This window comes from Nyctibius grandis, chromosome 1, assembly GCF_013368605.1.
Source record: "Nyctibius grandis isolate bNycGra1 chromosome 1, bNycGra1.pri, whole genome shotgun sequence".
In the NCBI taxonomy this organism is placed as follows: domain Eukaryota; kingdom Metazoa; phylum Chordata; class Aves; order Nyctibiiformes; family Nyctibiidae; genus Nyctibius; species Nyctibius grandis.
The window spans coordinates 71,173,271-71,196,772 of record NC_090658.1 but is presented as its reverse complement, the minus strand read 5'-3'; the positions used below and the strand labels follow the sequence as shown (position 1 = coordinate 71,196,772).

The 23,502-nt window shown below is 42.0% G+C and overlaps 1 protein-coding gene across 1 annotated transcript in view; it reads left to right on the top strand.

Moving 5' to 3' along the window:
• Window positions 1–14,963, top strand: part of NKAIN2 (sodium/potassium transporting ATPase interacting 2) — a 75,690-nt gene extending 60,727 nt beyond the window's left edge. The window contains exon 3 of the mRNA XM_068407412.1: window positions 14,878–14,963. Coding sequence (XP_068263513.1) covers window positions 14,878–14,963 — 86 coding nt within the window. The remainder of the gene's footprint in view (window positions 1–14,877) is intronic.
• Window positions 14,964–23,502: the final 8,539 nt, after the last annotated feature.

The following is a 23,502-nucleotide window of genomic DNA, read 5'->3' as shown; positions in this document are numbered from 1 at the left end:
AATGTTTGGCTGTTAATTGTGCTTCTTTATTTCCCTTCCCATTTTCTGGTGAATATGGCTGCAAATTCTGAGACTAGCAGGACAGGAGAAAGACAGGAAGGAAGCAGAAGCTAAGGCTGAGGGAGACGGCTGAAGATGACTGCAACCATTTTTCTGCATCAAGGCTGGGCATGAATGCATCTCTGGAGGTTGTTGTCCTGGGCAGCCTGGCAAGTCCCTTCCTCCCCAGCTGAGAGGTGACACCACAGCTGCAGTGTAAGCTGCAGCCCTACGAACGCACTGTTATCTGTTACACTTGTGTAACACAACGCAGGATAGGAGGTACCGGGTCTATCCAGCCCAATATCCGATATCACAGAATCACAGAATCAACCAGGTTGGAAGAGACCTCAGGGATCGTCGAGTCCAACCGTTGCCCTTACACCACCCTGTCAACTAGACCATGGCACTAAGTGCCATGTCCAGTCTTTTCTTAAACACATCCAGAGATGGTGACTCCACCACCTCCCTGGGCAGCCCGTTCCAATGTCTAATAACCCTTTCTGAAAAGAAATTCTTCCTGATGTCCAACCTGAACCTCCCCTGGCGAAGCTTGAGGCTGTGTCCTCTAGTCCTATCGCTAGTCGCATGGGAGAAGAGGCCAACTCCCACTTCACTACAACCTCCCTTCAGGTAGGTGTAGACTGCAATAAGGTCACCTCGGAGCCTCCTCTTCTCCAGGCTAAACAACCCCAGCTCCCTCAGCCGTTCCTCGTAGGTCAGACCCTCCAGACCCTTCACCAGCTTGGTCGTCCTCCTCTGGACTCGCTCCAACACCTCAACATCTTTCTTGAAGTGCGGGGCCCAGAACTGGACACAGTATTCAAGATGCGGCCTCACCAGTGCCGAGTACAGAGGGACGATCACTTCCCTAGACCGGCTGGCTACACTATGCCTAATAGAGGCCAGGATGCCATTGGCCTTCTTGGCCACCTGGGCACACTGCTGGCTCATGTTTAGCTGGCTGTTGATCAGCACCCCCAGGTCTCTTTCCAGTGGGCCGCTTTCTAACCACTCTTCCCACAGCCTGTAGAGCTGCATGGGGTTGTTGTGGCCAAAGTGTAAGACCCGGCACTTGTTCTTGTTGAACCTCATGCCGTTGGTCTCGGCCCATCTATCTAACCTGTCCAAATCCCTCTGTAGGGCCTTCCTACCCTCCAGCAGATCGACACTGCCACCCAGCTTGGTGTCATCTGCAAATTTGCTGAGGGTGCACTCAATCCCTACGTCCAGATCATCTATAAAGATATTGAACAACACCGGCCCCAGAACTGAGCCCTGGGGAACACCGCTAGTGACCGGCCGCCAGCTGGACTTTGCCCCATTCACCACCACTCTCTGGGCTCGGCCATCCAGCCAGTTTTTAACCCATTTAAGAGTCCACCCGTCCAAGCCCCAGGCAGCCAGTTTGTCCAGGAGGATGCTGTGGGAGACAGTGTCGAATGCCTTACTGAAGTCTAGATAGATTACATCCACAGCCCTGCCCTCATCTACTAAGCGGGTCACTTGGTCATAGAAGGAGACCAGGTTGGTCGAGCAGGACCTGCCTTTCATGAATCCATGTCGGCTGGCCCCGATGCCCCGATTGTCCTGCATGTGCTGTGTAACGGCACTCAGGAATATCTTTTCCATCACCTTGCCTGGCACCGAAGTCAGGCTGACAGGCCTATAGTTCCCTGGATCGTCCTTCCAACCCTTCTTGTAGATGGGCGTTACGTTTGCTAATTTCCAGTCAGCTGGAACTTCTCCAGTTAACCAGGACTGCCGGTAGATAATCGAGAGTGGTTTGGTAAGTTCATTTGCCAGTTCCTTCATTACTCTGGGGTGAATCCCATCCGGGCCCATAGCCTTGTGGGTGTCCAGCTGGCACAGCAGGTCACTAACCGTCTCCTCCTGGATTACAGGAGGTTCACACAGCCCCCCGTCCCTAACTTCAGGCTCTGGGGGCCGAGTCTCTTGAGGACAACCGGTCTTGACATTAAAGACCGAGGCAAAGAAGGCATTGAGCACCTCTGCCTTTTCCTCATCCCCTGACACTACACTATCCTCTTCATTCAGCAAGTGGTGGAGGCTCTCCTTGACCCTCCTTTTGCTGTTGATGTATTTGTAAAAGCTTTTTTTGTTGTCTTTGACTGTAGCAGCCAAATCGAGCTCCAATTGAGCTTTGGCCCTTCTAATCTTCTCCCTACACGACCTGGCCACATCCCTATAGACCTCCCAAGTTACCCGACCCTTCTTCCAGAGTAAGTAGGCTCTCTTTTTTTCCTTAAGTTCTAGTCTAAGCTCCCTAGGTTCTATCCTGCAATGAAGAACATGTGATGCTTACTTCTATATCTATTTGCCATATGGGCATATAAGAACACAGCAAGTCTGTGTTTCCCTGAAAATCCTGACAGTAATTTGCAGTTTAGGGAATTCCTTAGCCAGAAGTGGTCTCGTCATATTTCATTGCCCACAATGACCTTTTCTTCCTGAAAGTGTACTCCTACTTTTGAACCAAGAACATTTTTATCAAACACAACCTCTCGAGAGGAGTTCCAGCACCTCAGCTATACATTTTGCTAGTTTTGCACCTACCATTTGTGTAATGTTTCCTGCATCTTTCTCTGGAAAACAGTGGTCATTGTCCATCTTCACCTTTTTCATGCTGCCACAGGTTTTATAGACCTGCCTCCCTCAGCCTACGTGGGAATATTACAGAACTTGTGATCCTTTTCTGGTAGTTGGGACGGGGTTTCTGCATCTTCAAATCCTCTACATCATTGACATAATAGAAGCAGAATCTGTCATAAAGGAATAATGGTATTGTGAGGACAAGCACATTTGCATTTTTGGACCCCTCACTGATGCCACAAAAAGTCAAGGGTGGTATTCATATCACATACCTACAGCCGCATGTCATTAGGCCTGCAGTTTAAACTAACAATCAAGATTTCCACCACAGTCAATGGAGGCAGGGATCCAACTTCGAAGAGCAATTTGCCCTGTCTGTGGTAGACACCTCTCTCACAACAGGGCGAATCACTGACTTGTTTGGTTAATGCTAAGGACAGCCTAGGCAGTCTGCAAAGGGAACATAGGAGCAAATAAGCATAGGAACAAATACAAGCCAGTATTTAAAACACAATTGTTCTCCAACTGTTGAACAGATCATTCATGAATGAGAATTCAATGAACAGGCTACAATAGCTGAAACTACTGCTTGTTTTTGCTCAGCTGCACTCTCCAGTTTACAGCCTGTGGCTAAATTAGAAGATTTTTCCATTTACTTGTTTCATTTAGTGTGGTGACTGCTACACGAACTAAGTAAACCAAAGGGAGGGAAATGGGATGCCTTTGGCTGTCAGGATGCTGATGGAAGCGTGGAGGGCGAGAAGCCTTTGAAATCCCATGGTACTTCCTCATGCTTGTCATCCTAAAGAGAGCTGTCTTGGAGAGCCACGATGCCACTGGAAACATTTAGGAAATTCCCTGAGATGCCTGTACATCATCAACCTTTTACACGTATCAATAGCTGGTTCCTGTGTCATTATTTCCAGTCATGTCCTGTCTTGGAGGGGACCTTTCGCAGAGCAGGAGGCTGGTGTTGAGCGTCTCATTCTCACCGGCGCAGAGCACAGGCACTCTGCATCCCCCAAGACGTGCTTGCTGGTTAGAAAGCACAGGCTGAAAATGTCTGAGCTGCAGAGTGCGAGGCTGAAGCGCGGGGGGAAAGCCTATGGAAGGAAGATATGACAACTGAAACCGTCTGCATTTGAGATGCAAATGGACCTGAGCGGTCCAAGGTGTCATAGGGCTTGGCAGACATTGCACAGCCTGGTGTGTGATCACTTGGCACTGCACTGCAGAGAGAAACAAACTTAAAGCTCAGAGGAGGGGCAGTTTGTTTAAATAATAGCAAGTAATTAGTCTGAAGACAAAATCAGTGATGCCATTTTATAATTACAATTAATTTAAAGGTTAATTTCCTTTGGTGCTAAAATCTTATTTAAAACATTTACCAGGAAAGGAAATTAGGATGTTAGTATCTAGATGAATAGAATCCTTCTGGGAATCCATGCCTATTATCACTAGAAAATTAGGTTAGACTCAAAGTGGGAATTTCAATTCATTTTAGTGTATAATGGATGGTGGTCAGAGCCTTGAGTCAGAAAGGTTGCTTAGGGTAGACTGTACAATTTGCATTTTCTTTGTTTGTGGGATTAATTGCAAATGTTTCCAACAAAAGGGCTGGGTTTATACATGAACAAGCTTGACATGAAAAGAAAATTGGTTATGGATTGCTGCCTTCATAACTAATGAAGTTGATGTTCAAGGAATCCTAGGAGACAGGGCTGTGGTATGAGGCAAATATAATAAATAAAATCACACAAGAGAAAATGGTGGTGTTGCTGGCTCCATCTATGGTAATTTCGCTTCTCCCTCACTGTCTTCCCTTCCACTCCCCTTGCATCCATCACCACTTCTTGTGGGGAATGTCAACCTCAAGTTTAAAAAATTTCTAAATAACATAATATAGAGCTTGAAGGAAGTAACATTTCCATTCTAGCAGCTCATCACAATGGGATACTGCTTAATAAAATCAAAGCATTGTAACAGCCAGGGGAATATACTTACCGTGCATCTTTTTTTTAACTATTTACCACCCATGTTTTATCTTTTCAAGAAAGACATGTTGCAGAAGTATTGGAAAAGATCTACGCATGTGAAAAGGGAATAAGAGTTAACATCTCTTTTATGAAGAAAGATACATTTCATATCAAAACATTTTGAAAATATTTCTTTTCTTGTCATGAATTAATTGTTTCAGGAGAGGAACACAAAGAAGTCCAGATCATGAAACAATGTCCCACACGTTTGTGTCAAACCGGTAGCAGAAATGAGGTAGTAACTAGTGATGGTTCTGACAGCAAAACCCGCAGATGATCTGAAGAGATGCTCAGGTTGTTGCTGCAGCTGAATAGGACATGATTTTCCCGGCCATGGAAATGTTTTGACATTTAAATAAAACTCATATTCAAAATCAGGAAAAATAAGCAAAATCTGAGACTCTCCACAAACCGAACATTGCATGGAAAATGGTTTCAGACAGACTGTCGTGTTTTGTTTTGATGCTGGTGAAAGACTTCATTTTGATGTGAGTCACCTATTGCTACTTTTGCGCTGAATGCAGAGAGCAGGCTTTGGAGGCAGGGCCTCTTGCGCTGTGCCCAGAGGAGCGTCTCCTCCTTCGCCCTGACGGAGGGAGGGCAGCTCACGGCCATGCGGGGCTGCCGGCCCCCTTCTCCAACCCAGTTTCCTAGACTATGAAGGCAGCTGGCTGCCTCCTTGGGGGTTCAGCCAAAATGAGCGGGTATAACAGAGCAGGTCCTGGCCAGCCAAGCTCAGTCTGGACTTAAGGACAGCGGCATCTTGGAGAGGAGTGGTGATGAGTTGCTGCAGGTGGTCTAGATTCACTAACCATTTCCAGTGGCCCTGAAAAAGACACTTGCCCACAGCCTCCTAGTGTCTTCCCTGCTGAGACAGTCAATGTGAGCTCCTCACAGTTTCCTGCATGCCTGGGGCATAGCATTATACTAAATTAATTTTATCACCATGCCTTCTGTTAAAGTTTTCCTTATTACTTTTCCTTTTAAATATCTAGATAGGTCTTCATTAGCATTGGATTGTTAACTTTCATAGATTTAGGCCTTAATTCTCCACTTTGTTGCACCTACTGATGACTCTAATTCTAATTTATTAGTGTGGTGGTCACACTTGGAGGCCATTGCCCCAGGCATTTTCTTTTTCCTTCTTTTTTTTCTTTTTTCCTCTCTTTATTGCTAGCCCATAGCAATGATCTGGCTAGGAATAATTTTTCCTTATGATTCATTTGATGACTTCTATGATAATTGATTCTACTCCACATTTACTTTAATTCTTAGAATGATTTGTCAGTCAAACTATTTCAGGGCTGTATTTTTTTGCTCAGTAGTCAAGCATGAAAATTTGAAAGCAAATGGCTATTATCCAGCAGTGTCCAGGTCTGTCGAGTTTAGAAAAATAATATATTCTTCAGACCATTAATGTTCTCATAGTTGAGTGGAGGTCTTCTATGGAGTCTTTACTGGGCATTGGACAAGCCCCACTGCAAGCTTGGACAAGCCTTGCAAAGCCTTGCAGGGGTCAAGCAGCAGCCTGCCCAACTGCAACCCTATCTCCAGGTCTGTTAGCTTGACAGGTGACTTGCTGCGTTTAGATATAAAAGGCAGTGCTGACCACTTCAGGCCAGTATTCCTCATTGCTGCAACTATGCTCCAACCATTTCCTCCTGGCCTCTGGCTCTTGTTCCTGCCTGCCCTATCCCTGGTCCCTCTTTCTGCCTTCAGCTGCCAAAGCTTCACTTGTGCCTCCCAGCCCTTTCTTGGTTGCTCCTGGCTGCTTTCACTTGGTTCCCACATCCCTGACATGGTTCCTGCTGCTGGCCAGCCCTGCCTTGCTGAGGCACTGCTCCAAAACATCATCTTCCTCACCTCCTGCCCTGAGGCTCTGCTGCTGACCAGACCCCTTCTCCAGATGGGATTCTGAGATGCATTTTAGCTTCTCTAATTTGTGGACCCTCAGCATCATTCATCCTGGTGTTTTCTGCTGGGTACAACCATGAGCTGGGCTCACCTTGAATGCAATATCTGCATCCCTGCTTGGTCCTAATTATAGGGAGTATCAGGCTGAGATCCCTGTCGGTACCTCTGTAAGGTCAGTGACATCAGGTGGTGCTTATCAGATTTCACAAACCTGTGTACCTCCCCAGTCCTACATCTTATCTCAGAAGAGCTGATAAAAGAATAACCAGGGGATCAGCAGCAACAGAGACAGAAGAAGATGCTGCAAGCCCTTATCCAACAAGAAATGTGATGAGGAGAAAAATCTGGAGGAAAAGCCCCTGTGAAGCAAAAAAATACAGAATAATTTTGACTATTATAAAAGTAAACAGCATGAAATAGCATCAGTGGGGCAGAATCTGAGCTGAGAAACACCACCAAAATTTGTGTAGGAATTTCCCTTTGCTGCTTCTGCGGACATTGTAGGGCTCAGAAATGCCATAAGGTTACAGTTTTAAAATCTGAGGTTTTAGTTTCTCCTTGCAAATGAGCACTAACTAAGAGCACTCACAGGCAGTTACTGGCTGTTTGGCAGAAATGCAGTTCATTGCACCACAAGAATGAGACCAAGTGTCCAAGTCCTTATGCTGTTTCTGAGCCCTCCTGTGCCGGCAGGAAGGGCACAGCCTCACATATTGGCAGATGCTTGCCTTCCCCCTGCTCTGTCCCCACTTGCGAGTCTAAATTGCTGTGCACTCACACAAAGACCAATAACATTTTATTATCATTGTAAACAAATTTTATTGAGATTGTATTCAAGCAAACCTCCTCCTGTGTGCTGTATTGTGGAAGAGCCACCAGGCCATGCTCACAGCATAAAAAGGCAGCAGCACTAAAGTTTTTGGAAGTGTCTTCACCAAACAGCAAGACGAGTAGCAGCATACTGGCAAAGCTGCAGGAGCAAGGGTCTCCCCATATGTTCTTTTGTAATTTTTCCCATATGTCATTTCCAAAGTTATTAAAACCAAGCCTAATTTTACTCCCCTCCATCTTTTCTGACTTTGGCCAATTTTTAGCTACCAGCATTTGTGCACAGCTCTCTCTTGCATCACATACTCACTCCTGCACCAACAGTGCCTCCAGTAACGTTATTAGCTGTAGTTTGTTTGCCATCTGTCCTCTCTCTCAGCTACACGTGCAGTGGAACAATTGCGGTGTTTGACACTGAGAGCCCTGGGTAAATGTTGTAGCTGTATCAACAGACAGAAAAGTCTTCCTCTTCAATATGCAAAAATCTTAAGAAATTAAATCGTGCACAGCCCAAACCACAGTTGACATCTTATATCCTCAAGTAACAGGCAGACTTGAGGAGACAAGTGCCATTGTTCACTGCGAGAGGTAGCAGAGAAGGTTAAGGAGGAGCGGATAAGAGTTCTGATTTTAGCCATGCTGAACTGAAACTGATCTTTAATTATCCATGGTTTTAACCATGCTGAACTGGAATTGATGTTTAATTATCCATGTGTAAATATCACAGAGAGAAGCTGAGATTTTAGTTTGTATAGAAGGAGCAGAGTGAGGGTGGGGTTGATATTTTTATAAAAGGAATTTACATGTATTTGTATTGGTAGGGAAATGCAGAAAAAGAAATCAAAAGAAAGAGTCGGTCACTGGGACAAGCAGAAGTTTAACAGGACAAAATTCCTGTGACTGTAGTAAGAGAGAATGGGGAATGCACTGTAAAAGAAGGAGTGAAAAAGGCTGGCAAACTGAAGAAAGGAGGACTAGTTTATCAGTTTGCTTATACAAGAAACAGGAGAGAGGGTGTGCAGAGAAACAAGTGGAGATGGGAGGAGGGAAGTGGATGAGGAGGTGATGAGGGTGACTGGGATGGAACTAATAAAGCTGGAGGAGCCAAGCTCCTTCATTAGGGAGATGGACAAAATGAAGGAGGAGAAGAGGAATCAGTGACAGAAGTCACCCTCGTTACAGAATTGCTACTGAAGACGTTTTTCACTTTGAAAGAAACAGCCACGGGTAGAAAGCAGATGCTGTGGTGAAGGTAGAGTTGTGCACTGGCAGCACATTCACCGCTGTGAGAGGCAGGGCCTCATGCATCAAGGGCAGGGGTGAGATAATCAGCAAAACAAACAATAGTAGCAAAGGAACAAAGTAAGGAGAGGGTTTCAAAGCAGTCAAGAAGTCATCCATACTGCAGGTCACAGGTTGGCCAAGTACGTGGCTGTTTCCCAACCTTTCCCTTTCCTTTTCTTTGCAGATAAAGCCACTCATCTCCCTCCCCATTCCTAAACTCTACGTCCTTTCATATCCAGCCTGCACTGATTTTTGCATGCCTACTAAAATGCAAGGAAAACCTTGGCGTCAGTCACGTTTCTATACACATGTGCCCTTAATAACTCTTTGGGTCAGATCCTAAGCTAATATAAATTATCATTGCTTCAATGAAGTCACTGAAGCTATAAATACACATATTAGCTGTGGACCTGAATCTTTATGCTTCTGTATTTATAACTTATTGTCCTGGTTTCATTGGGATTTTGTTTCAGTTTGTGGTCAGGCATGGTGATTAGGGCCATTAGCAGCTAAATCCAGGGCAGCTGACCCTGGCTGGCCCACAGGTGTGTTCTATATCATTAACATCAAGTTCACTATAAAAGGAAGGGCTTGGGGGGGGGGAATGTGGGGCTGTTTTTGCTCTCCTTTATTTTAGCTTCCCTCTTCCTTATTCCAAATGATTGCTCTTCCTAGAGCAACTTGCTGTAACTTTGTAGCTAAGTATAATTTTGTGTGTTTTGTATTGATATTGGTTTCTTTATTTTATCAAATCTGTTTAATTTTAACCCACAAGTCTCCCTCCTTTTCCCAATTCCCTTCCTTGTTTGAGGAAGGGATGCTGGGTGAGAGAAAAACTGTTATTGTTTAGCCCTGGCTGTGGGCTAAATGTAGACCCTTATGGAGAAAAATTTCTATAAGGAGAATAGTGTCTAGTCTTCTGTTTTCTATTCAATACCTTTCCTTTTTCTTTCTACAGGAAGATGTTATTTCTTTTATTCCATGCTGTTTCCTTTTTCTCTGTCCATCTGTTGATAACATCAGTTTCATTGTTTTTTACTACTAGTTTTCTAGAGTCCCTTCTCCCATATATATCCATGCTAATGGGGTCTTTTTCTGTGCATCGCAGTTTCATGATCCCTCTATACACCACAAACTTCCAGAAATGAAAAATGAGAAACCCATTTATGCCTCTCATCTTGTCCTGATGTACAATGGAGACAGTGGGGACTGTAACTGTGAGCAAAGGCTGAAACTTCACATGCCTGTGGGTACTTAGAAATAGAAAATATGTCCCTATCATGAGCCATATGTCCTGATAGTGTTACAGTTATAATCACAGTCATATGCCTGACAAGCCCCTTAACATCAACAAAGGAAGAAAACACTCTGGCTGAATTTCTTGTTACACATCTTACAAATAAATAGTGCTATTGTTATCCTATTCAAGTCCAGCCAGGAAAATAAGCATCTAAGCACCCAATATTTCAAAGGAATGGGATTCTCTGCTTGTTTGTATATGTATGTGTGCTTTTACTAAAGAAAAACATGACAAAAGAGCCACTTGTGATAACAGTGACATGTAAGATGAATGTAAAATAGAATGGTCAAAAATGTGTTTGATGGATGGGGTTAAGGATGGAAGCCTCTGTAGCAATTCAGCTAATGAGACTTGTTTTATTCATCTCATGTTACTGCTGCCAGGAATGTATCAGTCGTATGACACTTTTAGTGACCTTTCAGGCACAGCCAGGATAAAATGCCTGCAGAAAGGGCAGCCTTTTGCATGCTTTAAGAAACTAGCTCAGAGACCACAGGGAGCTTTTAGCACAGTCTGGACGCCACAGGCTTTGCAGTGCTGAGAAACTGCCACCATCAAGAAAACTTGCTACAAAGAAATTACTGAAATCTTTTTGTATTGGAGTTCACTTTCTATTACCTACCTTTACCTACCTTGCAAAGTTTGTTATTGCATGTAAGAAGGCATTGTGTGCCTACAACAAGGTCACAGTAGTACTCTCTGCCCTCCCATCATTCAGTTACACACATGGGAACTTCTACTGTGAGTTGAATGCAGAAATGCCTCTACAAGCTTACCTTGTTTGTCACTTGACAATCTGGCTTTTAATACTCTGTGTTTACTCTGTGCAACAGGGCAAAGACACAATGCATGGAGAGATATTCAGCATGCAGCTTTCTCTCATGCCCACACAAACTCATTTTACTCTGAGAAATCTTTTTCTTAACACGTTGGTTTAGCTTTCTGAAAACAATCCTAAAATCACCCTTAAGACCTTTTGCCCCATGACTGCAAAACACAGTATCTATGCCTGCAGCCTTCTAATAATGGTTTAGTGGTTGCTTGAAGGGTCTTGGGAAGGACACAAGAAATGCAAAGCCAGACAAATGCATGTAAGCAACATCTGTAAAGTGACATGTGTTGACACCGGTGAGACACTCACTCCAACACACGTATTTTCTAACTTCGGTTGTCAGAGGTCAAGAGTGAGAAAAAAAGGAAAACAGGGCAAAAGAACAACAAACCATAGCTACAGCAAAGACATGTTCATTGTTTTTGCTGCTCTCTTTGTATTTGAATAAGAGGGGGTTTATTTCACAGAATCACGGTCTGGTTGGGGTTGGAAGGGACCTCTGGAGATCATCTAGTCCAACCTCTTGCCAAAGCAGGTTCACCTAGAGCACGTTGGAATAGTGTTCCCCAGTGTTCTGGGGAACACTGCTAGCTACGGGCCTTCAACTAGACCCTGCACTGCTGATCACAGCCCTCTGAGCTCTGCCATCCAGCCAATTCTCAATCCACCTCACTGTCCACTCCTCTAACCCACACTTCCTGAGCTTTCCTATGAGCATGTTGTGGGAGACAGTGTCAAAATCCTTGCTGAAGTCAAGGTAGACAACATCCACTGCTCTTCCCTCATCTACCCAGCTGGTCATGTCATCATAGAAGGCCATCAGATTGGTCAAGCATGATTTCCCCTTGGTGAATCCATGATGGCTACTCCTGATAACCTTCTTTTCCTCCACATGCTTAGAGATGGCATACAGAATGAGCTGTTCCATCACCTTTCCAGGGACGGAGGTGAGGCTGACTAGCCTCTAGTTTCCTGGGTGCTGCTTCTTGCCCTTTTTGAAGACTGGAGTGACACTGGCCTTCCTCCAGTCCTCAGGCATCTCTCCTGTTCTCCATGACCTTTCAAAGATGATGGAGAGTGGCTTGGCAATAACATCTGCCAGCACCCTCACCACTCGTGGGTGCATCCCATAGGGGCCCATAGATTTGTGCGTGTCCAGTTTGTCTAAGTGATCTCTAACTTGATCCTCCTCAGCCAAGGGAAAGTTTTCCTTTCTCCAGACTTTCTCTCTTACCTCCAGGGCCTGGGTTTCCTGAGGGCTGGACTTAGCAGTAAAGACTGAGGCAAAGAAGGCGTCCAGTAACTCTGCCCTCTCTGTACTCTCCATCACCAGGGCACCCTCCCCATTCAGCAGCAGGCCCACATTTTCCCTAGTCTTCCTTTTGCTGCTGATATACTTGAAAAAAAGCCCTTCTTGTTGTCCTTGATGTCCCTTGCGAGATTTAATTCCAAATGCACCTTAGCTTTCCTTGCCGCATCCCATTTCCTCCCAGCCTAGCACTTCACTCAACAATATTCCTATAGTGAATTCTTCATTCTGTGCCTATAAACTTAGTATGCTTCGAAAGACATGTTCACATGGTAATAAAGTTATTCTGATGGTTACAGATAGTGAGTAAGTAGGAAGCAACAAATGGCATTTATCTTGATTTTAGCAAGGTTTTGACCCTGTGAAAGGTTTGTAAGCAGGCCAGGGAAGCACTGTCCAGATGCAGCCGTCATAGGGTGTGTGCAGAATTGTTTAAAACTCTATTTGAAATTTAGTTATCAACCAGCTGGGATGACATTTCAGATGGGATCCCACTGGGACCTCGGCTAGGGAAATGATTCTCTTCATTATTTTTGTTAACAGCAAAAGGAGATGATAGAGGAGAGAACATTTGTAAAAATTTCATATTAAACCAGACTGGGAGGGGTATGAGCACTTGTGAAGATAGGATTAGAAGTCAAAATGATCTTGAGAGGTGACTTGAAATCAAGAAGATGAAATTCAATACAGACAAGTGCAAAAGAACTCCCGTGGGGAAGAATCAATCAAGTGTCTTCAGATAACATGGTCTACTTGACTAGACTACATTTAGTGTCAAAACATAAAAACAAAGATCTGGTTATTAAGCATTTGTACGATGCTGTTAAAAAAAGAAGAAAAAAAAAAACAACAAAAAACCCATCATGTTATACCAAGTAATGTACAGAAGACCTACATGACAGTTGTTCCAATTAGTCCTGATCTGTGCACCGTACTGTAAGAAAAACATAAGCAGACTGAAGAAGGATCTTCAGGCTTGGAAATTTAGAGGCTTGGAAAACATGGGCCATGAGAAAAATTTGAAAGAGCTAGGTATGCTTAAATCTGGAAAAGATGGATAGCATGAAAATACTTTTTGAAAATGCTTAAAAGTAGTTATGAAATAAAAAAAAATGGCTCATTTGTCTTCATATTCATAGGGAGAAAAGGCCAAAATGTTGAAAAGTAGTTAATTTGCAGGAAATTACATTTAAATTAGACATTAGGAAGTCATGCACAGGGAAAGACAACACAGAGAGACTATAGAACCTCCTTCATTAGAGATGTCAGGGATTAATTTAGTAAAACATCATTCTGGGATAGGAGTATATGTAATGCTGCCACAGAGCACAGAATCACCTAAATTATTTCTGCAGGGGCCATTCTTGCCAGGGAAGAAGAAGGAGGATGACAGGTTCAACATGTCTGTGGTTGCAATGGAGACATACTGTACCGGTCCAGTCTAGTGTTTTGGTGACTTTTTGCTTGCAAAGTAAATGGTGGACAGAGGGATACAAGAATTTGATTGTGTAACATGTCTGGAATGTGTGTGACTGCATTGATAAGTGCAGCACACATTGAGGGGTGCCTTAGTATAAAATAACCTCATAAATGCAAGTTTTAAGGACTCCAACCGTTGTGAAAGTTCTCAAACCAAGGGTTATAAATTTACATTTTGTGTTTTTTATGTGAATGTTACTGCATTTTAGATCCACAAGAAGCTATCCTCTATCAAAGAACCTTTTCTTTTTTTTTTTTTTTTCCTTTTAATGTACACAGGGCAGTCTGTCAGTAACGGTGCCTAGACATGTGAAAAATGCACGTCCATACCTGAACTCTTTGGCCCTTTTCTATCAGAGTGAAGTCAAATTCACATCTGCTATGCAAAAGACGATACTTCAGGGATGAGAGCTGCCCGCAAATAACCCCCAAAACCCAATAGTTGGGTCTCCTGGTGCAAAGGAAGGAAAAAGGTGCACTTTTACCTGTGTAAATTAAGTGTTATAGCAGAGAAACAGGTGTCTCGGGATCAGATGAGATGGAATTGCCCTGGAAATTGTTTAAAATAAACATTGAGAAGACTATTGGGAACTGGCAGTGGTGTGAGTTAATAAATAACTCCCACCCTACAACCTTCTTGCAGACCTCCAGCGCCTTAAGAGAAATGCTGGTTTCCTTAGATCTGTGGAGCCTCATCTCTGAAGCTCAGATAAATTGTTCCAATCCTCTGTTCATGCATTTCAACCCAAATGTCAAAACAGGGCATCAGAGAAACTTCTGTCTCTCAGACAGAGTTGGATCAATGTACTCTCTCCTCTACATCACTGAACCATAGTGTGACAGCAAGCCAGACACAGTAATCACAGTCAGAAGCAATGCATTTACGCCAATAAATAAATGGTTTTCAGCATTTGTAATATCTGAATAGCATGTTGTTTTGTACTCCAGTGAGGTGGTCTACTTGAAAAAGAGGGATGTGTGGCTATAGACAGATGGCTGCTATAAATCACTCATTTTCTTTCTGTGATTTTAAAATTAATTTGATTTTAAATTTTTAAAAAGGGACTTTGCCTTTCACTATTTTTTTTACCCTTTTTCTGCACCTCCACAATTAGCTGGTCTAATTTGAACAGAGTATTAGGGGGTCCGTCAAAACCAATTTGTGTGCTTGGTGGTTCTTGAATGATAGTGCCTATCACTTCTGAAAAGATGTTGCTAATGAAAGCAATTTTCCTCCTTTCAGTTGATTTCATAGGTGGATTTGACTCTTACGGCTATCAAGGTCCACAGAAGACATCTCATTTACAGCTACAGCCCATGTATATGTAAGTACTTAACTTCTGAGGTATTCTGTAGAGTGGCAGGCTGATATTAAAGGATCATTAAGCTGAAAGATGACGTGACTTAAAAATTCAGAATAGGCAGAAACCTTTTTTGAGAGACTAAATTAATGCTACACTTAAGCACCAACATTACTCTTCTGTTGAATTATAATCATTTCTTATGGCAGGATACAATGTGTGACAGTTGTTTAAATAACACCCAGCTCTCACCTGATTGTCCCCCATTTTCATTCAAATAGTTTCCACTCAAAGGCAATGAGAATTCGATTGAGTAAAAAAACAGTCAAATCTGACAAAACTTGGTTGCAAAAAAGTGGTTTCTTTATTAAATTTTCTCAAAAGTTTAGCAACTTGCTAATTTAGTGGATGCATTTAGCATTTGTCTTACCAGCACATCTGTTCACTGAGGCACCTCTGTACCTCATTTCCAGACTCCACGTGAAAAAAAAAACAACACAAATGTAACAACGCATGGCTTTTAAAACCCGTTTGAATAGAAGACAGTATTCTACCTAACCAGTGAGGGTGACAAGTCCATCCACTGTCTAGAAGTGCAGCCTGATATATTTGGGGATTAAATGGGCAATCAAATCTCACCACATACGCAAAACTGGAGTACATTCACGCTAGAGCTAACACCCAACCGTTGACCTGTCCAGGAATAATCATCTCCAAACATTTCTTGTACTGATGCCAACTGAAATTCAGAACAGTCCTAACTGCCCAGATAAATCTTTCCTCACTGCTGCAGCGTTTTGAAATGTTTTTTACTTACTGTCACTGGCCTACGCGGTAAAAGCTCAGCACAGAAGAGCTCACAAAGGGGCAACATTTACTTTTTTCCTTTGTTTCTTTTCTGAACATTTCTTTTGAGGAAAAGAACTGAATACAGACAAACAATATCCATCCCAACACACACTTCTGTTCATCCTTGAATGCAATTTCATTTATTCTGATCAGTGGAAACAAGTCAGCTAATGGATTAGTGGATTTTTGCATGGAATCGGCATTTACTCCTTTGTCAGTGTTACAATCAATTCTGCGGTAGTGCTTAGGATTGGGCCCTTTGGGAGCTTTGCTAGGAGCTTTTTAATAATCTCAAATTACAATAGTGCGTATCTCCAATGCCACCTTAACTTCAGCTTCCCATCTGTCTGTGCTCAAGTAAAGATTTTTCACCTGCACTTCTGGCACAGTGCTGTGCATTTATACAATGTTATTTCCTTCGTAGTATTATGTGTGGCTCACAGGTACTTAGCACAATTCTAATCCTATTTCTTTCTCAGTATACCATACCTTGTCATCAACATATGGAGCCCTCTAGCTGAGATATTATCCCATTCTCTTTATGCTCTGTGTTTCTTCCAGAACAGCAGATTGCATTTACTGAGCATCTTCTTACTGACTGGAAAGAAAGCTAGACCTGTGGAAAAAAAGAAGGCAATATTTTTAAGCTTGTAGCTGAGATGAACAGATATATGATTAATCCATGTAAACTGTGTTCTGCCTTATTTCAATGCTGCATTCTCATTGGAGCATAGGTGAATTTGCTGTCTTGACTGAGAGACAGAAATCTCTATTTAAGCTGACGTTTTGTCCAATCAACTCACAAAAGTATTGCCATGTCTCAGCCACAGTCAAACAAAGACACTTCATGTTTCCCTCTGACTGTATAGTATTTGACAAGGTTCTCTAGAATTGCTACAGTCTGTCCTTAAGAGGCTTTAACAGCATTTAGTAATACCTTTCTGCTATTTACAGCTGAGGAGCACCAGGAACGCATGCATATGTATTCACACTGCAGCTGATCTGTAAATGTGGGCAGACCATTAGGCAGAGGAGTGACAAATTCGAATGTCAAATGAATCAAGCCGTGGTTTGATCTGCTTGTAGCACTATTTACAGCAATATTATGTACTGGAAAACAAAACACACTGATATAATAACAGTAGGCCATGCTTGACATTTTAAAGCTTTATTTGTTGGGAGGAAGGGTTTGGTTCCCTAGGGATCTTGTTAGCCAAAGAACATCAGTGTTAGCCTCCATAATATTCAAGGAGAAAAAAAAAAGATACAGGACTTGACTTCACTCTCTGGCCGATGTGACCTCCACTTTACCATGCTCAGCATCTGTGGGGGATGAGTAAAAGATAAGAATCATTTAACATAGAAAGGCAGAGGGTAGGGTAGGGTAGGGTAGGGTAGGATAGAACAGAACAGAACAGAACAGAATAGACTTTCTGCTTTATGGAGTCCATTGCTATACTCTCACCACTGTCCAAGGTATAATCATATCCGTCCAGGGTGCAACTATATTCATACATATCCATACAGTTGTATTCATATAACTATTTCCACAACTTTATCAACTGCTACAAAAAGTCTTTGAATCCATAGGCAGTGGAGAATATATTAAGCATCATCTTGTCTAATTCCTACAAAAGAACAAGAAAATATAAAGATAGCTAGTTGCCGCCTCTACATCCTCTACTATTCAGGCTCACATTGGGTGCAACTCATGTGGAGCTCTGGGTTTATGAGAGAAATAGGAGATAGTTGCTCTTAAATCATCTGGTTACTAAGTATTTCCAAAGGCACAATAGCACCTCTTTTTTTGTCTATGGTGTGGTAGTACCTATAGGTGTGCTAGGCATGCTAAAAAAGTGGAGGAGAACATACGGCCTCATCTTTGAAGAGCTTACCAAAACAATATCGGCTTCTAATGGTAGTACAGATTCTGACAAAATGCAGATTTCAACATATATTTCAGTAATAAACACAGACAACCCCCCGTATATTTACCAGGTTGACTCATACAGAAATGGTACAAATCCTAAAGACTTATAGAGTTGTGTAGTAGCTCTCAGTCATCATCCACATACTGCTTGCTGACATGAATTAATTTAGTGGATTGCAATGACAGAATTCCATCAACACAAACTTTTACTTCAATTCAAGCCAGACAGATTTACATCCAAGTGATTTAAATCAATATTAACTGTTTTATACATGCACAGTTTAATTATTATCCTGAAGGAATGCTAGGTTTAGTAATTGCTAACTGTTAAGACACACTGTTTTGCAACCAGTTTCCTCCTGTGTGCTAAAGTTAGCAATTCATTTTGTTAATTTGGAGGTTATACTGAACCTACAAAAACTTACATGTGCAATTAAATAATTATACTGATTTATTCAGGCCCCTCATGTTTACATTTTTATTCTGTCATGACTTTTTTAACCAAAGAATTATTACTTTTTATTTGTGATATCAATCAAACTCTACCTATAAGCACATTAGAACTCATTTAGACACACACAGTACATTTGTGTGGAATTTCATCAGTTATGCAAAACTACCATAAATGAACAGAATACTTAGGGAAAAAAAATCTTGATTTATGAAAAGGAAGTGTTATCTGTAGATAGTGAATTGAGGTGACTATCTCTAGCTACTCTTTCCTTAAATAGGGTAGAGTTATTTGATTCATGCTCACTTTATTCCTTTTCTCTGTATTTTAGGCTTTGAATTCCAATCACAACTCTCCTTATCATCTCTCCCAATTTCACATTTAATTTAAATCAGCTTATTTTTTAACAAGAAAAATATATTAAATTTAAAATTATATTTTAAATAAAACACTGGTCTTTGGGGGGAGAATTCTTATCACGACGTTTATCTACCTGTTATAAATGGCTTTTCTTATTATTTAAGTGCCAACAGTGTGCTCTGTGCTGTACAAGCCAAGAAGCCAAGAGAGTCCCTTCAAAATGAATATGCTTTTTAAACAGAATGGGACAGAAACGATGCTCATGTACCTCCTTGCAGTGTGGCCACAGCTGATGTCCTAAAAAGCAGCTTCCTGGCATTCTGTGCGGGAGATACCAGTGCTCATTTCCAGACCATGGGACAAGAACACAATAAGATGGTGGAAATCAGTTGTCAAAAGAAAAGTCTGCTCTTGGGAGGTGACCAAGGAAGGTGACTAAACACTCCATGGCACTCATTCTGCTGCACGTGAAAAAACACGGTTAGAGTTGTGGAATAAGGCTGCACTGCATGATCACTGCTCTAAAAGCAGGAGGAAGGAAGGGAGGGAGAGAGATTTTTCTTGACATTTTTCACAATAAACTTGTTTGCTCAAAAAGAGAAGTGAAGCAAAGAAAAAGCATGCATGTCTGATGCTGATGCCTAATGCACTGGAGAAATTGATCAAAAGCAGTTCAGCCCTGAAGTGAAACTTGCTTTCCTCGTATTCTGTGAAGTCTGAGAATCTTTGCATTATATATATATATATATACACACAGACACATACTATATATGCATAGAAACACACACATCTGTATGCACACAGACCCCTTCCTATATATGCGCATGTGTGTATATATATACGGCCACTTAGGCGTATTCTGTTACACAGGACTATTGGTAGGCATTGCTTTTCACTAGAAGACACAATAATTTCTGGCTAATGGGATCTCACCTTTCACCAAGTGCTAAAGGGATTTTAAGTCAATAACTTGGGGATGGAGGAGTGTAGGAGGAGGTAATGCATTTGCCTTAGTACTTGGGCCCATCTTTTCTCTCTGTTGTATTTACATGTGCATTACACTGGTCATGGTCTCCTAGCCTAAGGCTGTAGGTATTTGTCTAGATAATTGCACGTACAGAAGGTACCTACTTTACCATTCATTTGAAGTGTAAATGACACATAAGTCAGACACAAAAAACAACACCTAGAGTATAACCACCCTGACACTGAACAAATTCCTGCAGTACAAATCTGCTGCGTTATCTCCTCGTGTTTGTGGGATTCAGACATTATGGGCAAAATTTAATTTGAATAAACTACCAGCTAAGCCTTGTCTAGCAACCAACAACATCTTATCTGTTTCAGACTGAGTTGTAGCTGGAGTTACAAAACATGGGTTTGGTACAACACCGTGCAGGTGTACAGGGCTGTGGCACTTGCACATGCACTCTACTTTGCGAGTGAGCCTTGGGTGGCTTTTGCAAGCACCTGTGATTCAGCCCTTCCGTCCTCATACTGCATCACTTCTTGCTTTTACAAAGGCAGCTACATTTCTGATGGATTATTATAGGTCAGGTCATCTTCCAGTTGACCCATGGAAATATAGTTAAGATCTGCCTAGAATGGTTTAGAAAACCTGTGCTGACTTCTCTGACAATGTTAGAGACAAAGCCAAGCAATCAGCTGAGCAAACACTTTGTCTTTCTGTCCTCTTCATCCTCTGTGTAGCTGAACTGTTACTGGTTGGTGGCTTACACTTGCTTGCAAAAGTGCACCAGAGCAGCAGGGCAGTGATCAGATAGGTATATGGTGGATTATAAGTATCATTCTTTTTCTGTCTTTCTTCTAGGTCAAAGTAAACACAGGGACAACTTAACATGGGCTGGAGGAGCTGTCAAAGGAACTGTTACAGGATGGCCTCCTGGTTCTTCAAAGAGCAAAAAAGATCCAGTTTTTGTGCTAAAAAAGTATATAAAAGCTGATAGAACAGTGAGACAAAAAAACAACAGACAGCTTCAGCCCCTCTTTCTAACAGGTACTAAGGGAGATGCCCTGGACCCCCGCCTTCATCTCCTGCCTCCCAGCACCAGAGGGCCAGAGCAGAGGTGTTGGTGCTGTCTTCTGGCTCTTCCCTACCCCAGCCACTGCCAGCGCGGCCCATCTGGATTAAGACATGAACCCAGCCCATTCGGTGCTTTCGGAGCCCCCTCCGCACTCCTGGATGCATCGAGTCTCCCTAGTCAACACAACACTAAAACTACCAGGATGACCTTGCAGCAGAAGTCAATAGACAGCGCGTCGTTTGCCCTGAAGGCTGTACAGTTCATACTTGCCTTAACCCAACTGCGTTGCACATCAGAGGAACTCCGTGCAAGCTTTCTGAAGTAATGTCCTTTAGGCTCAACGTGCTGCTGTTAATTCTGAACGATTTCTAAGTCAGTGGTTTTCTTCTGTTTGGTTTTGTTTTGTTTTCATGTCAGGGAATAAGGCTCTGTTGCTCCATGGCTCCAGAGCGACCAAGTAGAAAACTGCCAGCTGTCTGAGAAGTGCTTTACTTTTGAGGCTCCACAGTGGTCAAGAAACAAAGAGTTTATAATGGTTAAAAAAAAAAGGGAGACCTTTTGGGGGTCTGGGTGGGGAAAGGGGTAACATAAACTAATAACTGAACCTACTGGAAATAAGCAGCAGAAACAGTGCTTCTTAATCCCGCTGTTTTTATTTATCACACTGTAGGTGCTTTTATAGCTATCTCTAAATGTCTTTTACTAACTACAGAGACGTGCAGATTTCTATCAACAAAGGCCAACTGAATATGTACTAGCTATGTTTACTCTTTTATATCTAATTTCAACTGAAAATTCTCTGTAAGTGAGCTTTTTTTTTCTAATTGCACCATAAGGGACCCCTATATTTTATTTTTTGGTTTCAGCTGGGGAGGGCGGGGAGGGACTAGTTAAGTTGAAGAAATATTGGAGACATTTTTGTGGTATATATGGGGGATCTGTTGTGTGTTAGAACGTGTATTTTATCTTCCTGTATTATTGTGGCTGAAAAAAACCTGTACTGTTACGTAGTTGGCAACAAGATGCCTTTGGGAATTTTGCTAGTAGGTCAATGTGTATATGAAATACTCTGAACTCCTAGGAACATGTTTTGTTCTACATCTGATCTGCATTTTCAAGCACTTAGGTGTCTTTCATTAGGAAAAACCCAATATTTTGCTCAGGCTTTTCAGAAACTTGGATTGTCATTGTTTCTTTGCTCAGACCTTGCATGGGCAAACGCACGCACCTACAACATCTGAGGTGACCACATAGCTTTTGAGGGCAAGAGGGAAGATCAGTGCTTGGAAAGGCTCGAGCTGCCCCTGAGCATCTCCCTTTTCCTTGCTGGCCAAACCCTTGTGCCCACATGGCTCCCAAGCTCCCATGGCCTGTGCATTCATGCCGTTCATCCATCCCTGTACAAACCAGTGCCCTTGCTGTGTCTGCATGGATGTACAGTGTCACAAGCAGCAACTCTGGACAATGACAGAGGAACAGGCATTCACTAGTGAAAATAAGATATGGGACATGTTCAGGAACTAAATGTATATTTATTCAGTGAAATTTTTATATATATATATATGTAAGAGAGTGTGTGTGTGTGTGTCTATGTATATAAAATACACAGGAATGACTATTGACAGGGGCTGCATAACCCAGGAAGCATCTAATGTGCAGGGCCAAGGGCTCCAGCCCCAGATCCTGCTAAGGATTTCCTACCCAAATTAGGCACGTCCCCTAGGCCTGATCCCGTAAAGCATTCATTGCTGGTTTGGGTCTCAAATTTAAATTTTCGGACTTGGGTACCTGAAATACTGAGTGCATTCTGGGTAGAGCTGCTGTTGACTCCCTGGAAAATCATGCAACTTCCAAGTGTCAGGCTGAAATTTCCCATAACTTGAAAAATTTCAAAAGTTTCTACTTTTATGTAGTATTAAATATAGTAGCTGTATAGTATTAAACACAATGTAGAGGCTTAACTGGAGTGAAAATGTCATTACAGGGTATTTTAGCTTTCCCTGTATAACAGTTAATCAAAATCATGTTTCTATAAAAATCATTTTTTAACATGAAAAGAAACCAGTTTAGGCACCTAAGCAGTGATCCAATTTTCAGAAGATAATTTTTCATACCTTTCAGTGATTTCCCACACAACGGTGGCTGCTGGTAGTTAGCAATTTTAGAAGTCAGACAATTTAATGAAGTGTTTACACTTAGCTTTTAGGCCTGATTTTAATTTAGAAAATTTTGGCCCTAATTTCTCTGTGTCTTAGTCTTCCCACCTATAAAATAAGAATAATATGTACCTCACAGGCTTTTTGTGAGGTCTGAGTTGCCAATGTTTATAAAGTGCTTAGGAAATAAGAAGCACGGCTAACTATTAAGGATTACAATATAAATGCATATTCACATATTACATAGACATACACACACTCACATACACACAGTATACATATATATATATAAGTACATACATACCTATATGAAGTTGGTATTCATAACCCTGCTTAAGTTGCAGTTAGAGCACCACCATTAAAAAGAAATTAGGACTGTTGACTACTAAACTAAATTATTAGTGGACAGATCTCTTCTGGAAGCAGTTTAGAGCACAGTAATGTGAGAATATCTGGATGACATTTTTGATTTGTACAGCTGTATCCTCCTCAAAATCCAGTAAAGAATGTTATTTTTCTAGGCTGGGCTTTTGTTATTAACTTAAATATTCAGAAGGCAAGAGATACAATCCAAATGTGTCTTTTTTCTTTTCTTTTAGGCATTTGTTAATTCTGAATGTATTTTTAACAAAAGTGATTTTTTTGACTTACTAGTGTAATTTGCATTTAAAAAAAATAAATGGAAAAAATATAGGTTTCCAAGCTATTCATGGCCCCCTGCTGCTATTCACAACTTACAGGAAACTTAGAATTACTGTTCCAAACTGAGCAACAAT